General features: G+C 44.1%; 1 protein-coding gene and 1 long non-coding RNA gene across 9 annotated transcripts in view; one reads left to right on the top strand and one right to left on the bottom strand.

Moving 5' to 3' along the window:
* Window positions 1–18,304, bottom strand: part of FREM1 (FRAS1 related extracellular matrix 1) — a 118,409-nt gene that overhangs the window by 29,025 nt on the left and 71,080 nt on the right. For 5 of the 7 annotated variants that reach the window (XR_012904626.2, XR_001367860.4, XM_006117829.5 and 2 more), the window contains 5 exons: window positions 15,283–15,697; window positions 12,264–12,465; window positions 10,599–10,743; window positions 4,898–5,027; window positions 3,518–3,590 (listed from right to left, as the gene is read on the bottom strand). Coding sequence is in view for 5 of the 7 variants with exons in the window: in XM_006117829.5 (XP_006117891.3) it covers window positions 3,518–3,590; window positions 4,898–5,027; window positions 10,599–10,743; window positions 12,264–12,465; window positions 15,283–15,697 (965 nt within the window). In the remaining 2 variants the exon portion in view is untranslated. Of the gene's footprint in view, window positions 1–3,517; window positions 3,591–4,897; window positions 5,028–10,598; window positions 10,744–12,263; window positions 12,466–15,282; window positions 15,751–18,304 lie in introns of all 7 variants that reach the window. The other 2 variants (XM_075931553.2, XM_075931554.2) reach the window with 2 other exon arrangements.
* The window catches only part of LOC149524129 (uncharacterized), a 95,378-nt gene that overhangs the window by 49,283 nt on the left and 27,791 nt on the right, over window positions 1–18,304 (top strand). The gene's annotated exons all lie outside the window — the stretch shown is intronic.

The following is an 18,304-nucleotide window of genomic DNA, read 5'->3' as shown; positions in this document are numbered from 1 at the left end:
GAAGTAAACATTTTAATTACTCTTTAATTGCTATTTCAATCAATCTGGGTGTCAAAAAAAATATTAATTAACATGTCTACAGCTAGAATGGAATTGCCTCTGTATGCTATTGTGCTCATACCAACTGACTGGACTCCTGCTGTTCTCTCAAATAATTTTGTTCCTGGACAATGATGATTCAGTTCATGTGCACACAGTGTAACAAAAAGCTGCCTCAGACATGGGAAATGATGGATACAATACATAGATTTAGGGGTTCAGTTGCAATTTTAAAGAGAAATGTGATGTATTCTTTTTATCTCAGAATCTTGATTCTAGAGATGCTACAATTCTTTAAAATATTTAGCTAACTAATCAAAAATTGCACTTTTAGTTCTATATTTCAAAAGCCAGATTCTGTCCTCAATTATAACATCTGAGAAATTTATTGGCTTTAATTGAGTTATTTCAGATTTACACCAGTAGAAATGAGAACAAATTCTATTTCTAATTCAGAGGAGTATTTTGGTCATTAGTTGAAAGGCCAATAAATAAACATACATCAAATGACAGTATGTGATATGTGTGTAGATATATATTTACACTCACACACACAGCTTTAGAGGCGAATGCATGATAATATGCAAAGACCTTCTCTTAAACATTTCCATTAGGATAAGTCACATTTTAGTTGATCAGACCCAGATTCCAGCATAGGCATTATTGTTAGGGAAACCTCTTGGATTAGTACTATTTTTGTGTACAAAACTGACTCAGATTTAAGATGGATATTCTGCATACATGTAGTAAGATACATATATACAGTATTATTTATTTATGCTGCCACTATTGGCCTCCCATTTGTTTTGGTCTCCATTTCCTTTCAATTGCATCTTCAATCTGAGATTATGGGCTCTTACCCAACACACATTGAAAGTAAATACTTCTGTAACCCACACACCTAGGCTATGTCTACACTGGCGGGTTCTTGCACAGGAATATCTTGCACAAGTATACTTGCACAAGATCTCTTGCTCAAGAAAACGTCTACACTGGCCAGAACCACATCGTAAGAACGCTGAGCTCTTGCGCAAGAAAGTGTCCACACTGGCGGGAAGCCCTTGCACAAGAACGTGTCTCCGGAAGCAAATCGGCCATGTCAGAAGGTCACCAGCAGCGTCTGTGGACACGCGCCGGACCCCCACTGGGAAACGTACTGAAAGGGACTCCTGGACGGCCATTTCCCTGTGGCTGCATGCTCACACACCCTTTTGAAAGAGCGAGAGCCAGAACAGCACCTGTCACCTCTGTTCCTGGCAAGTGCCCCTGGGCACCCTCGCTGCCACCGTCACAGCCATGGAGCTGGAGGAGGACCCCAGCCAGCAACATCCGCTCCTCATGGCCATTACAGAGGCTGTGGAGCTCCTCCACCGGGGAGCCACATTGCTCCAGCAGGAGCTGGAGACTGGGCAGCAGGTGCAGGACCTCACCACGACTGCAGTTGGGCTCAGGCACCTGCACCCCACCACTGACAGGCGCCTCTGGAGCTACGACACCAGTGGGGATCAGTGGGAGTGCATAGTGCTGGGACAATGGGAAGACCAGCAATGGGTGCAGAACTTTTGGTTGCGCAGGGGGACATTCCATGAGCTCTGCACCTGGCTCACCCCTGCTCTCTAGAAGCAGGACACCCATCTGTTCCCCGCCATCTCTGTGGAGAAGACGGTTGCGATTGCCCTCTGGAAACTGGCCACCCTGGACAGCTACTGCTCCGTGACGAACCAGTTCGGGGTGGTCCGTGCAGGCCCATGACACTCGCATCTTCAGGCACTCAGGCCTGTGCCACAGGCTGGAGGCGGGCACCTCGGGAATTCACCAGCGGGAATTCAGCATTGGGGATGTCAGGATGCCAGTGTGCATCTTGAGGGATACGGCCTACCCCCTGATGGCCTGGCTGATGTGGCCATACACCGGCCACCTGGACCACAGCCAGGCCACATTCAACAGCCACCTGGACCGGGCCCACAATCCCGTCGAGTGCACCTTTGGCCGTCTGAAGACATGGTTTAGGTGCCTCCTGACCCGCCTGGACATGGGGGAGCACCACATCCCGGAGGTCATCTTTGCATGTTGCGTGCTCCACAATATTATTGAGGGGAGGGGGGAGACCTTCCTCCTCAGGTGGATGGTAGGTGAGGGCCAGACCTACCAGCAGCCCCACATGGCTGCCACCCGGCAGACCAACTGCCATGGGGTTCGGGTCCGGAAAGCCCTCCGGGTGATGCTGGACCAGGCCCCACAATAGGCCACTCCTACACCTCTGACCGCAGGGATGCCCCTGTGCTCCCACTTCCCGCTTCCAGCACCACCCCTTCCTGCCACCCTTCCCTCACCTCCCAATATATAAAATGCACTTGCTGTACATAAGGCACTTTTTTATTTACATGGGGAAGGGAGTGCACTGTGGGGAGGGGGGAGGAGGGGACCCTGAACTGGGAGGGCCAGTGGTAGATAATCCAGTGGTAGACTACTTTGCGTGGCGGTATAAGTTGGTGAAAATGGTGGTAATACACAAGAGCAGATGAATACACGTGGTCACAGTGATCCTCTGCTCACTCACATGTTTATCTTTGTGTTTTAACAAACCACGGTGACTTGTGTTTATAAGTGATGTAATAAACATTTTTTATGAGAATCATCCTGATTGTGAATGGAGCTCAAAAGTAGCAAAAAGCTTAGAAAGCACCATATCTTGCTACAAGCAACTTCACAACAAAAAACAAAAAGCAGCAAAGCAGCTCTCTATCAAAAGTTTTTTTTGTGTTCAACCTAAAAAAAAATCAGCTGATGAACAAGATAGCCCTGTTCTATCTACATCATCTAATGTTGACATTGACGACCCAGTACCAACAAAAAATTGACTTCACCACCACCACCTGAAACGCAACCCCCACTTTTTCCATTATTTTTAACAGGAAAATTGATCCCACATAGCACGTTTTCAGTTAGCATGAACATTTTCAGAAACACATCTATCGTGTTAAATGAGGAATTACTGTATTTCTTCCATTTCTGTTGTTCACTCAACTACCACCCTGCACTTCTGTAAAGGATAGCAGTTAAGCATCTATCTCTTTAGAAAGAGCATAGTAAAAATTACTTCATCTCAATTAAGAAAATAAACATTGTGTCTGCTATTTGGAGTTCTCTTTTATAAGCTGTATTAGAAGACATTCTATGGAGTCCCTCCACACAATGCAGTATTCAGACACAAATTATAAAAATGTGAAAACTCTTAAAGCTTCCATTACGCTTGGCAGTAATGCCACCTTTGTTAGCAGTCTCAGTGGAGAGGTCAAGGAATTAATGGAGATGGAGACTGATCAGTTCATTGAGCAGTTTGAGTTTAGGGTGCAGAAGATTACACTGGCAATGACCCTGCTTTACCTTTTTAGTTAATGAGTTAAAAGACTTTGCTGTCCAATATGGCACCTTTCACATTTCATTGTACAATTAGAACTGATATGCCACCACATACCTGGATCAAACTGAATGAGCTTTGAGGGAGTCACAGTAAAATCCTTTCCCAATGTAGCAGACACTTCTTTAACCTAAGAAGAAATTAAACAGAGAATACCATACAATGGAAAAGCCTAATCTTTCTAAATCTTTTTAGTCTATTTAATCAAACCAATGCATTCTAATATGCTGCAAGCTACAATGGATATTCTCAAAAGCACACACAGTACTGTATGATACATTGTGACACTTGAATGAGAAAAGAAATAGGAAGAAAATTAAATCTTGCCAGTTTAAACAGGGGAGCCTCTGTTTCCCCCAAACTCCAACCTTGCCTTTGGGTTGAAAGTCATAATATAAAAGCTCATTATTTATCTTGTAATTTCACATCTCTAATCACTGTATAAGAGGAATCACTTAGCATTTTTACTCTGGGGCCATAGTTATAGCCGGCACTTTGAAACAGACACAGTAACTCCCTGAAAGTGTACACTGGACATTTGGCCTGGGTGATTGGAACTGGGGTTAGCCCAGCAAGAGTATGAGCATCCTCACAGTCTTCCTGCATTATTTGTCCTCATTGTTCCTGCACTGCCCTATGTGTGTCTGGGAATATGTACCATAGTTCTGTGCACTGATATGCTCCTGGATTCTTTTCCAGTCAATAGTGTCAATTGCAGGAGAATTTGTCTGTCTCTTAGGGGAATTATGGGAAAGGAATTTGAGAATGATCAGCTCTTAAGAGATCATACTTCCCCAGTATCCGCACTGCAAAGTTAGTAGGGTCCATCCCATGATAAATTGCAGGTTGGCCTTACACACCATTGCCTCATCAGAAGGGCCATGTACATACAGAAGCTTGGGGAATCGTGGTTCTCCATTACTTTTCACAAAAGGTAGAATTTGGGAGTTTTCACCTTGTATATTTTCTCCTGGGCTTAATTTATCTGGCCTACAAGTGTCAAAAGCTCAATGCCAACTAGACTATGATCCTCAGAGTATAAACAATTCTATCCATGATAAAGGGAAAACAGCTTTAGATACATCATTATGGATCCAGTCTTGCCCCTACAGAAATCAACGGGAAAATTTTCCACTGTGCTCAGTGAGGACAGGATCAGTTTTCAGTTAGGGCTATTTACAGCCATCAGTCTACAATTTCTCATCGAACTGGGTTGTAAGCTATTGAACAAAAACATGCGGTGCTTGCCAGAGAAACGGCATTAGCTCTAAACCTGCAAGAAAATGGACACGGCTTGAACCATATGACCTGTTTCCTTATAAAGAGCATGATTCATGCTTACCAACCCAATCAAACAGCTCCTGTAATTATAAGAAAGAAAGTAACTGCTTCTGGCCATTATTCAGTTCCCACACAAATTTTGTTTTTTAACCTTACCTTCACTGCAATAAAGGCAGAGTCTATGGAATGCCCTGTTCTGGTGATTTTCAAAGACAACATTCCCACATTCTCACACACCTCATACGCAGCCTGTTGCATTTCAATTTGAGACCACCTCAGTTCCAGACTGTGGGGGGAGGAAAGAAAATCTGTGTGAAAAACTCTTGCAGTTCACAGTCATCCCCCCTGCTGGCTTTTGTACAAGTGCCATTTCTCTCTTGATTGTTGATTCAGTGAATACACACACTAAGTTTTTGTTTTCAAATCAGTAGGTTTGTTTGAGAGATTGTATTAATTAGATGTAGGAAAACCAGGATTCCAACAGAGACTTCATCTACCCACTGAACCAAATGTGAACACTTTCTCAGGGCCAAATCCTGTCTCCACTGAAGTCAATGAAAATTTTGCCATGAACTTCAGTGGGACCAAACTTTGATTCTAAGATCTGTTTGGCTAAGCCTGGCTCTCTCTCCTGCTTGATTTCACATAAGGCCATTGTTTCTTCCCTCCCTTTAGGTTTGTTTTACTGTGACCCTTTATTTCCTCCCTTCCACCTTACAGCTCTACCTGTATCCAGACCCCTCATCTACTCAACATACCCCATTCCTGTGATCCCCTACTCCCACAGGTAACAGTGCCTGTCTTTCAAACCAGCCACCAAAGACTGCTAAATTAAAATCGTGTATAAAACTCCCCCTAGAATCAGTTAAGAGGGAATTGGGATGAACTTACTATAGAGTCACAAGCTGGGAATGGTGATGGAGAAAAACATGGGATAAGCCCCCTCAAAAGGTTGAAGATAAAAAAGAGGGTGGGTGGAGAGTCAGAGATGAAATGAGAGAATGCCTCAGCTATGCCACTTTAAATCATTATCTAGAAAGCTTCCAAACTTTTGGAGTATGACCATGGCTAGAATTATTGGATATTACCCCCTCACACATACAGGATACATCTATACAGCAGGGCTAAAATCGAATTAAGCTATGCAACTTCAGCTCTGTCAATTCCGTACCTTAAATCAAAATTGCTTAATTCAGCTTCTGGTGCTGTCTACACAGCAGGAAATTGAAGAAAGAACACTCTTCTTTCAACTTCCCTTACTCTTTGTGAAATGAGGGTTACTAAGAGTCAGAGTAAGAAGTCTTCCCTCTCAACATTAGTTCGAAATAAAAGCTTCTAGTATAGACGTGCACTATGTTATTTCGGCACAACATCAGTTACTCCAAAATAATGCTGCTGTGTAGACGTATCCTCAGAGACACACACAAAACCTTGGATACTAATGGGAAAACAAACCCCTTCAGAACCAATTTGAAAGTCTGTAACGTATGTAACATCTATATACTGGATGTAATGTTAATGCAGGGGCTGCTGGAAATGATTCTATATCAGAGGCCTAAAGGATAAAAATTGATATTGTAAATGTATGCCATAAAGAAGAACAATGAGATGTTTGCGTATTTCTGGGGAGCACTGAGACCCCCCTGGTTGCATTGGTGAGTGCCTTAAAACTTGATGTCACTTATCCATCAGTCCTGTATTGAACTCCTCCTTGACAATGTTTTTACATCTTAGTTTATCTGATGTGATTTCCTGAGTATCAATCTTGTCTCTTAGGGTACGTCTACACTACAGCGCTAGTTCGAACTAACTTAGTTCGAATTAGTTAATTCGAACTAAGCGAATTCGAACTAACGCGTCTAGAACTAAAAACTAGTTCGAATTAGCGTTTTGCTAATTCGAACTAGCAAGTCCACATTGAGTGGACTCTGAACAGGGCTTAAGGATGGCCGGAAGCAGTGCCGGCAGGGCATAAAAGGAGGACTTAGAGCATGGAGATGCTGTCTCAGGCTAGCCGAGGGCTGCGCTTAAAGGGTCCCGACCCCCACCCCGGACAGACAGTTCTAAGGGGTACCCCGCTTGCAAAGAAGTTCTGGCTTGGAGTGCCCGGAGTACCCACACTGGGCACATCACACCACTCGGCCATCAGCCCGGCTGCACTTGCTGCAGGCTGCCATCTGGGGAGAGGGGGCAATTGGGGGGCTGCAGGAGAGCTTCCACCCCCAGAAGCCCGCAGAGCCAGCCCAGTCGTCCCCATCGGGGGCTCGTACCCCATTCCTCCCTCACCTCCTTCCACTTACCCTTCCCTAGCCTCCCTTCTTATTGATGTACAAAATAAAGATAACGTTTCTTCCAACATTGACTCTGTCTTTATTGAAAAAAACTGGGGGAGACTGGGAAAAGGAGGTGGGAGAGGGGAAGAGAAAGGCTGGGAGAAGGGAGGGCAACTAACATGATCAGGGGTTGGGAACAGGTCCCAGATGAAGAAAGGCTACAGAGACTGGGACTGTTCAGCTTAGAAAAGAGGAGACGGAGGGGGGACAGGATAAAGGTCTCTAAAAGCAGGGGTTGGGTGGAGAGGGTGCATTCAGAAAAGTTCTTCCTGAGTTCCCATAAAGAAGGACTAGAGGACACCAAAGGAAAGGAATGGGTAGCAGGCTTCAAACTAGTAAGAGAAAGTTGTTGTTCACAAAGCAAAGAGTCAACCTGTGGAACTCCTTGCTGCAGGAGGCTGTGAAGGCTAGAACGAGAACAGAGTTTAAAGGGAAGTGAGATCAAGTCATGGAGGTTGGGTCCATGGAGTGGTATTAGCCAGGGGGTAGGAGTGGTGTCCCTGCCCAAAGTTTGTGGAAGGCTGGAGAGGGATGGCACGAGACAAATGGCTTGGTCACTGTCTTCGGTCCATCCCATCCAGGGTCCCTAGGGTTGGCCGCTGTCGGCAGACAGGCTACTGGGCTAGATGGACCTTTGGTCTGACTCAGGACGGCCATTGTAAGCTCAGGGCTCAGGGTCGGGGGTCTCAGTGGACCCCCTTGATTTTCATGCACACCTGCTCCTGGGTGGCCAGGCTGGCAGCTCTCCTGCCCTAGACGGCCACTTTCCTGTGCCTAGTGCGGAGATCGTGGACGAGGTCCACGATGTCCGCACTAGCCCAGGAAGGTGCCCGCCTCTTGCGGTCCAGGGCAAGCTCCCGGGAGCCGCCAGCCTGGTCCCGGCAAGAGGGGGTGGGCTGGGGGGCATCGGGTGGGTGGCTCTGTGCCGTGCCAGGTGCAGGGTCTGCTAGCTGGGTGCTGGCAGGCTTGCACCTGGCACGGGCACCGTAGCCAGACCATGCCCCTTTAAGGGGTCCGGGGCCGGGAGGGGGGCATAGAGTTTCCCTGGTGTTGGCCAGAGTGGCCACCAGGGAAACCTGGGAAGGGCTAGCCTCCCACTAGTTCGAACTAAAGGGCTACACAGCCCTTAGTTCGAACTAGCTAGTTCGAACTAGGCGTTAGTCCTCGTAAAATGAGGTTTACCTAGTTCGAACTAAGCGCTCCGTTAGTTCGAATTAAGTTCGAACTAACGGAGCGCTAGTGTAGCGCCTAGGAAAGTTAGTTCGAACTAACGTCCGTTAGTTCGAACTAACTTTGTAGTGTAGACATACCCTCAGGGCTTGTCTACATGGGGAAACTGACTGGTATAGCCTTAGCACAAATGCTATACTGACATAGCTATTCTAGAATAACTCCCCTATGGGAACATTCAGTTCCAAAATAAAGATGATTTTATTTTATCCAGAATAAAAATCACTTTTATTACAAAATTCAGTGTCCATACATGGGAGGTATTTTGAAATAGCTAAAATGTACAAGAACAAATACAGCAGAATATTCTTCTACAGCTATGCCAGGAAACCTCCAATGTAGCGGAGGCTTGTGTTGCATGCTAAGAGTTACCTGGCATTGTAAAGCACACAGTATAGCACTTAAGAATAAGAATATTCACCCTCAGTGTATCTACATATCAGGAAATGTTCAAAGTCTGAACACATTGTAATTCAGCATCATTCAAATAAATGTTTGTGCTTTCATTGAAATGATACATACTTTCAAGTCACCACTATTTTTTGAGTGTGCTATCATTTTTAATTTAAAACACAAACACCTGAAGCCAAGACCAAACTCCAGTTCCATTAATTACTGTACCTTCATTCTGCCTCTCTAGAATTCCCCCCTGAATTTTTAATATGAGAAGCTGTTATTTTTGAGCTTTCTTCTTAAAATATTTTGTGCATTGGTGCTGACATACAATGCAACCCTAGAACTGACTGCACCAAAATTGGGTAAGAGGTCTTTAAATACATAGTGGAAAATATGTACAATAATTCATCTCTGAGACTGTAAAGTGCTATAAAGTGCTTAGATTAGCCATATTCCTATGAGGTTGTCTACAGAGACATCTATTGACATGGTCTGGTACTGCAGTAACTTCAATCCCAACTATTGAGACCTCCTTTCACTATCTCATGATGAATCAGTGCTCACATAGGATGTGTCTACACAACAGGGCTTAACTCGAAATAAGCTACACAAATTGAGCTATGTCAATTGCGTAGTTTATTTTGAAATTGGGAGGGTCTACACAGCACTTAGTTTGAAATAGAGCACTCTTCCTCCAACTTCCCTTACTCCTCATACAAGGGAGGGTTACAGGAGTTGGAGTAAGAAGTCCTCCAGCTTGACAGTATTTTGAAATAACTGCCTGCTGTGTAGACACCGCCTAAGTTAATTTGAAATAATGTTGCTGTGTAGATGTACCCAAAGCTCTTGTGAAATCAACCATTTCTCCTTTCTCTCCTCCATCGGGTCTGATTTGTAAACACCACATGTAAAACATCCTTTGCCATCTTTTTTACTCGCTTCAGATTAAACAAGTTGCTTGAAAACATAGTCAATCTTGTTTCTAGCCAAATACAATTTTGTTCAATAAGGCTTTGTCTGGAACACACAAAGTTAATCTGAATTAACTAAAAGCATTAATGTAAACTAAATTACTTAAAATGGCATTAAATCCCTGCATGGACATGCTTATTCTGAAATAAAATAGTCTTGATTCGTCAGCTTATTTTACTTCCAAAGCGATGCTGTCTCCTTCATTGGTTATTCTTATCAGATAATATTTTACATTAAATTATTGATTCCCCAGTCTCATATCAACTATTTTACACACACTGGATTCATGGGGTTTATCACAGGCTAAGATGAAACTTCAGTGGGTGCCTGTTAAATGTTAGCAGCACACGAGTGGGAGGCAGAAGGTTCCTATATTTTTTCCTTCGACGTATTATGCAGAACATAGCTCCTACAGTTTTTTATTACCTGATGTTTTCTTTTTGTTGCTTTGGAAAGGCCATTGCTCTCAGCACAGGCTTAGAATGACCTCTAGCTGCCAGAGGATGTATATAAATCGGACAATGCTGTCCAAGGCAGTATTTAAGTGTATGGACCTTATTTACATTAAGGGCCCTTTACATTTCTCTTAAAGGGGCCATCTGTATGTGCGTGTGTGCACACTTGCACGGTCATGTACTGTGAGAAATGTGGAATTTGATCAAAAACTGGTCTTTTATATTTCTTCATTCTAAGGAGACAACAGCTTCCTCATTCTTTCATGGTCATTCATAAGGAAAATCTCTTTACTCTTTTATTCAGAGTTTCCTGAAAAAATGATGCAATTTGAATCTGAGAAAATGTATCCACATTTTTTTTAAGTCAGCTTCACACCCACCAATAGCTTGTTTGACCTGAGGCAGAAAGAAGTCCAGTGTACAAGTCATGCACAATGTATTGAACTGTTTAGAATAGAAAATCTAAGTTACGTTTGGGGGGCCGCAGAGTTTCTGGTGGGATCTGTGACTTGAAAATCCAAACTGTCCGAATTCACCCCGCAGGATGGATTGATGACATAAAATATGATTTTGCTATTTAAATCCTTTTGGCTGAATCCTTCCTGAATAAATCCACCTGGGAAAGAGGGAAAATGTTGAGATCAATCAAAATCCAGTGAAACAAGGGTTAGCAAAAGCCACATGGTTTGGATTGATTATTATAGAACTGTCTCTTTATTAACTCTTAGAATTCTGCAATGTAGTTCCTAGATCTTCCAGAAAACTCCTCTCCCAGCAGGGCCACTGCACTATTTACTAAAAATGTCTGGCAATTAGCCAGCTCGCAGGTGACATCACATCAAATTACCTGGGTACAGATTAGCTTCCTTTGTTCAATATTTATCATTGTTTTATCTGCCATTAAGCTTATAACATGTCTGTGATTCCTCAAGGCTTTGTCCCTTTCTACTCTGATGTTTCAAGCTTCATTTGCAAAAAGCAGGTCTTAAGTAGTAGCTATGAAATAGGTGACCAAGGTGTTTAAGAATTCATCAATTTATATCTGGATACTAGTATTGGAACCTTCTTATCATACTTGAGCCTCTCAAAGAAGCCCAGAATCATAATTCAGTTTGTTCTAGCACAGCTAAGAGATTCTCTATATAGATAGGGGCACAGGGTTTGAAATCTGCCTCAGTGTATCACAAGATGTTTTAAAACCTTTTTACGCTGCAGATCTCATTTTGAATTTCAGGACAACCCAGAATTTACTCCACCCCTTTCCCTGAGGCCCTGCCTTCTCCATCCCTCCTTCTCCCCGACTTGCTTGCTGTTCCCTTCCCTGACTCACTTTCATCTGACTGAGGTGTGAGAGAGGATGAAAGGTGCAGGTTCTGGGAGGGAGTGTGCAGGAGGAGGCTCCAGGCTATGGATATGGTGTAGGAGTGTGGAGTGCAAGCTCTGAGAGGGAGTTTGCCGCAGCTTGAAGCCTCATCCTGCACCCCTCGCTTCCTCCTGCACCCCAACACTCTGGGAGACAGTTTGGATGTAGGAGGGGCCTCCAAGATGGGACAGATTGTTGGGGTGCAGAAGGGGGTACAGGCTCTGGGAGGGATGTTAGGTGCCAGCTCAGGGCTGGCACACAGGGCAAGGACGCAGGCTGCAGCTGGGGGGCGCTAATCACAGGCAGCTCCCAGTGAGCAGCACAGTGGGGCTCAGGCAAACTGCTCTGCCCGGCCCCATACTGCTCCTGGAAACACTGTCTGGCTGAGCGCAGGCACTCTTTGTACGTGGCCCCTGGAGAGAGGAGAAGAGGGAAGGGAGCCTTCATGTGCTGCACTGCTGCCTGGCAACTTCAAGTGCTGCCCCATTGGCCAGTTCTGAACTAATGGAAGCTGCTTGGATGCTGCTGGAGGTGGAAACAGCACAGACCTACCTCACTACCCCCCTCCCAGACACTGCAGAAGGGGCTGCAAAGAACGCTTGCATTCAGTCAACGGGCTGCTTCAGGGAGCAGTGCAGGGCCGGGAGGGCAGACACAGCATACCTGAGGTTGGTGATCGACTGGCAGAGGCTCCAGATCTACCAGTTGATCATGATCACTGGGTTGGTGACGACTGTTTTAGAGCATCATATGAAGAGGTTAGAGAACAATACCTGTTGTTATATTTTCCAGGTAGCCATAACGAGGGCCTCGTAAAATCTTAAAAATAACTTCATCCTCTTCTGTATCAGGGTCATATGCCTTCAAGGACCTGGCAGTAATGTAAATCCCATGTTTGCCATTTTTTAGGAGCTCTACATATGAAGCACAACGGAGATGAACAATTTTTGGTGCAGTTTTGTCCAAATGGTCCACCTGAATCAGGATTAAAAACAACAAATGTGCATTTGTTTCACAGAACCAGACATTACCCTGAATTTTATGGAGTACACAGGTACCAACTGGCATCTGAATCAAGGTTTCGGTAATCTCTCCCACTGACCTGGTCAATATATCCTTTCCTATCCTGAGCTACCTTTGCCTCACCATCCCTAAACATATGCTGTCAGGCATTCCTTCCGTCAAATTCCCACTGTGCTTCCTGCTCCATCTACATCCCATTATCTTCCCACAAAACTATTTTCTGCATCCCCATCCATCTTCAAGCTTTCTTGTGAACAGGCAGTATGAGGCTCAGAAGCCTCTTTGCTAAATCTGTACTTTACTATGTCTCATGTTTTGCTATACAAAGCAGTCTGAGTCACTTGATGCTAAAACATGCCAAATAATACAAGAACTTAATAATACAAGAAAACAGACACACGTAGGCCTATTGCTGACATAGATGAGAACTCTTCAAGATGAGAGAAATCATAGACCAAAGGAACAATCATAGTATGGAAAAGAGGAACTGGATTAGGCTAATGGTAGGCAAACGATAGGAATCTGGAATTAATGGCAAGGAAAGGATGAAAATACAGATTGCAAGCATTGAGGTTTTATCTACAATAGCACGTTTTGTCACCAAAAACTGCCTTTTGTTGACAAAAGAGAGATCATGTTTACAGTGCAATGCTGCTTTTGTTGGAAAAAACCCCTAGTTTTGGTGACAAAAAACATCCAGCCCTGTGAGAGACTTTTGTCTTTTTCCCTCCCCTTATTGATGACAAAAAGTCAATGTAGACTCTGTTGTTTGTTTTGTTGAGAGAGCTGGCTTCTGTCAATATCCTGCAATGCTGAGCCTGATGGCTGTACTCAGTGTTTTGTGATATCTGGTGCCCGGCAGGCATGCACCCTCCCCTCTCAAAGCTCCCAGAAGTATCTGACAGCTGAATGAGCTGCTCTGTTTGGGGAACAAAGAGCAAATCATTGGATTACTTCTGTTCTGACCTGCACTTGGAACACAGTGGCAGGCACACTGCTGCTACAGAAGAAATGCTGGAGAAACTGCTATGCTACTTTGGCATGCCACAGCACGGAAAACTCACAGAGCAACTAAGAGGGAATAGAAAGGAGCACAGGTATCAGCTCTGCCTTCCTACAACACTGCACTGCTTACCCACATTGCTTTGCTCTATTTGTCAATAGGGTGCTAGCAATGTGGCAATTAAATGTTGACAATGGGAGGCAGAAAATATGGTTTGACTGGTTTTCACTTTTGGCCACTTTTGTATGTTGACAGCACTTTTGTCACTAAACCTTCCCAGTTTAGACATAGCCTGATACTGGTAAGGAGAGAGGACTCTGTAATGGAGCAGAATAGTATGAAAGGATTCTGGTTCAGTACTAGGGCAGGGTTAAAGTTTAAATAGATTCTTGTAAGAGTTGTAAAATATACTTTCCCTCACAGAACTGCAATAGGCTATCTAGTTGAGTATTTTCTCCTGGATGTGGCTCATGACAGATGCTTTCGTATGCCCAACAACACCCAGCCACATCAAGTGCAACTTATTGTGCAATATACCTTTGGGAAGAAAATACAGGTTTTCATCCTCATTGCAGCTGGCATTAACTTTGGGGCCTTGTGATGAGGTGTATCAACCCCACACTGCAGCTGGTGGAGTTACCTTGGCCCTGCTGGTTGAGAAGGCCCCTCCCCCACAGCTCTGCTTCAACTGGAGACTAACTATAAAGGCTGCTGGAGCAGCTCAGTCTGGGCTGACTGCTGAAGGGAAAAGAGACCCGAGGGAGCTTCAGGGGAGGAAATGCAGCTAGACCAAGCAGTGGCAGCCAGGCCGAGAGGTGCTACAAGAGAAGCTGCAGGACTTAAGTGAGAGTACGGAGAGGACGTCTGCCAGGATCTGGTAGGAAGTAGCCTAGGGCAGGGACTTGCTCCCTGAGTGCTCAGTGTGTTGCAGCAGGTTTCCTTGCTAAGTGAGCAGTGGACTGTGCCATTGCCAACAGGGCCCTGAGCTGAGATCCAGTGGAGAGGGAGGGCTTGGGTCCCCCTACCTCCACCTCATTTACCTATGCATGGGGTGGGAGCTTTACCTGTGCATATTGACAGAGGCCACTGGGCCATAATACCCTGACTTTAGGTGGCGGACATATTGATTGAGGCCGCTGGGCTGTAAGACCCTGCATATAGGGGCATGTATATCAACGGAGGCTATGGGGTCGTAATACTTTGCATATAGGGACATGTATATATACTGAGACTGCCAGGCTGTAATATCCTGAAGATGGGGCTTTTATGTTGCTGAAGCCCCTGGGCTGTAATACCCCAAATACATGGGTGGACATATTGACTGAGGCCACTGGGCTCGAATACCCTGAATACAGGGGCCTATAGTGATTGAGTCCATGTGGCTGTTCTGTAAATAGACTTGGGGGCTGTTAGGTCACTCAATAAAGAGAATAAGGTTGAAGGGCCTCTGAGGGCTGTCACCCCTGACAGGCCTTAATACTTGAAGATTGAAAAGCCTTGTAATATTCATCTCACCTTTGTGTAACAGAGATGGTATATTTTCCTATTCTTTTGTCTAATCCATTTTGAACTATTTGCTGCAGTGATACCCTGTAGCAATGAGTTCCGTTGGTTAATTATCCTGTGAGGCCATCCCTACCATTGCTGAGTCCCTGAAGCAGAACAGCAAGGAAGCTCTAGCACTAAGCCCATTGGAGCCAATATTTTTATATTTGTTAATCTAATTTTACTCATCTTTTTAAAACAGGCCGATTGGCCATACTTACCTGAATGATGAATGCCACAGGCTCCATTTGCACCTTCCCATCTACAAGGAAGCCTGCATTAGTCCTGTCTGTTGCAACAAATGTAAACCTGTCAATCTGGGAATCCCCTCCTCCGTGTTTATATGCAATGTCCATGTTGTCCACATCTTGCTGGGTAAAATTGTGCTGCAGCAGCACTGCCCCTCGGTGGTACAGATGGCCATATTGAGGGAGCTGTGCCAAGAGGAAAGTAAGGTTCTTTGAGGAAGTGTCTGGGTCTGAAAGCTGCAGGACATCAGGAGAAAGGAGTGCCATAGTGCCTTCCACTAATCTTAACCCCTTGTTCCTAGACACTATGGGCAAAGCTTGGTCCACTGTTTCCAGCATGATCTCGAACGTTCCATGTTTAGTCTTCAGTCCATTGCTGATGATAAATCTGGCAAAGAGAGGCAAGGCAGCCTTCAACATGTGTTCTTGATTCACCATCTACTGAAATGAAATGATAATACACACCTTTACTAAAGGATTTGCCTTGCATTGACTCTGAAACACACATCAAAAACTGCACCTCCGACAGTATCTGCCTTTCTCTTAATTCAAGCCTAGACCAAAGGGAAGTTAGTCACACAACTTAGGGTATATCTATCTTGCAGTTTTTCAGTCTCAGAGGGGTAGCCATGTTTGTCTGTAACTTTAAAAGCAACTTTAACAAAAAAGTAGTCCCGTGATGTGTGGCTGCTGAAAAGGTGCCACAGGGCTACTCACTGCTTTTTTAAAAGTTGTTTCTGCTGTTTTTTGGTTCATGAACCATGCACAATGCTCATGAAAGGACCTCACTTGCCAAAGACTTTGTTTAATTATTTTTCTCATTACCTAATTGGCAATGGCCTTCCCCCCTAATGAAATAGCTCAGCTCTTGAGTGGCTGTATAGTTCAGTGTAAGGCTCTTACTCAAGGATCCTGAGTTTAAATCCCAAAGGATGGAAATGTGTACTAATGACTATGCTATCCATCTAATACTACGTCTACACTGCACGTTTATTTTGAAATAACTCACATTATTTCAGAATAACGGAGGGTGTGTCTACACAGCAAGCCTGTAATTTTGGAATAACAGGCTTTTCAGGGTACATCTAGACTAGCGGGGTTTTCCGGGATATGTCGCATCCAGGGAACACATTTGCTCTTCTTTTTTTTTGCGGAAGAGCAAATGCACTCTTTCAGGGAGACCTGTGTGCCTCATTCTACGAGGAATAAGGGCTCCTCCGAAAGAGGAGGCTTTCCCTCCATTTGGTCCTGGGACCAAATGATGAAAAAGCCTCTTCTGGAAAAACAATCAGAAAAAAGCTATGCAAATTGCTGAGCACAATTTACGTAGCTTTTTCTGATAAAAGAGTGTAGTCTAGACCTAGCCTTCTGTAACCCTCATTTCATGAGGAGTAAGGGAAGCTGAAGGAAGAGTGTTCTTCTTTCAGCTTCCTGCTTGTGTAGACAGCACTTAAAACTGAGTTAAGCTACTTGACTTCAGCTAAGCAATTAATGTACCTGAAGTTGCGTATCGTAATTCAACTTTAGCCCACAGTGTGGATGCACTAAGTGGAAAGATTTGCTTTTCAATAAGCTGTTTTCTGTGCTGATATATTTCCTCTACCCCCATCCTACCTCCCAAAATATACTGCACTTTGTGTGCATGCATCATCAGGCTCAGCACTGTACATTAACATGGGAAAGTGCAACTGATATTTCAAGCATAACTACAGATGCATTCCCAGTTAGCTGCTTTTTCCTCTCAGCACTGGACTGCCATTTTACATAAACCAAGTAAAAGATAGTCGACAACTTGATAATTTGTTTCACCTTGATCTGGAGGTTGAGAATCTTGCAAATTGAACTCAGAGAGGTATTAAAAGAACCAAATGCTCAGAACTAAGATTGCAGTGGTTTACCTTGTTTATAAGTGACCTTCATCATGGAAATGACTTGCAGAATTACACAGGCTGTCCAACTAAAACCCTTCACTGCCTGTGCCAATGCCCGATGATTAGGGTCTGACCAACTTGTAAGCAGGCATTATGCCATGAGACAGATGGGAATGAATATAGGCAGGCCAGAGACTATATAGGAGTTAGAAGAAGTATGTTTACTAAGGGCAGTATTCCCAGCAGGGAACATAGTGGCAGCTGTCTGTACTGACCTGAAGTTACTGTGCCAGTGATAAAGGGGGTGTACTACTGATAATCTAGCTCGACCAATATACCGCTGAAATAATAATACTAAATAACAGGCACAAAAGAGTTTTCATGGTCATGAAAGATTATTTTTGGCTTTATAGAAAGAGGAAAAGTGCAAATTGACAAAGCCACCTTTTTGGAGATCTCCTTGGATGGTTGTCTGAGAAATCTCTGAAACCAATATTTAATAAAAAGAGTTAGGAAGAACAGTTCATGTGTACAAAAAATTAATCCAGACTCTTCTACAGGTCACTAGACAGATTCTGTGACTATCTTAGATACATAAATAAGGCTGAAAATGACAAAGTAGATGTAACTTGATCTAGCAAATAATGAAGAGGCTGTGTCCAAGAAGTTCCTATTCCCCTACTTTCCTCTTTCTACACTTCAGTCTTTTTTATTTCAGATTTACTGCGACTCTTTTTCCCCAAGGAATGAAAAGCAGCCAAATTTCTCATCACTCTGATGAAATTTGGGGCAGAACTCTCAGGTTTAGTTAGAAGGACATGTCGCATGGTTTGATTTCACCATTACCAAAGTTTTATGCTTTCTGCAGTTCCATGGCAATAGAGTTGGCTGCAGAACCTGCCATCTGTCATGGCATTTAAAAGATAAAAATGGAATCATAAATAGAGCCAGCTCATTACAAAAGCAAGCCAGCGTGTCAAAATGGAGGACATTAGCATGTTCTTTTAGCGTCCTGCTGCCAGCATCTGATGTCAGGTTGCTAATCATTTGAAGTCATCTGTCCAAACAAGCATTGCCAAATCTTTCTTCCAGGCCAGCAGCACCAAACAATGCAAGAAAATTTA

This window comes from Pelodiscus sinensis, chromosome 6 (genome assembly GCF_052426305.1).
Source record: "Pelodiscus sinensis isolate ZL-2025 chromosome 6, ASM5242630v1, whole genome shotgun sequence".
NCBI classification, from domain to species: Eukaryota; Metazoa; Chordata; order Testudines; family Trionychidae; genus Pelodiscus; species Pelodiscus sinensis.
This window is presented reverse-complemented; position numbering and strand designations above follow the sequence as displayed.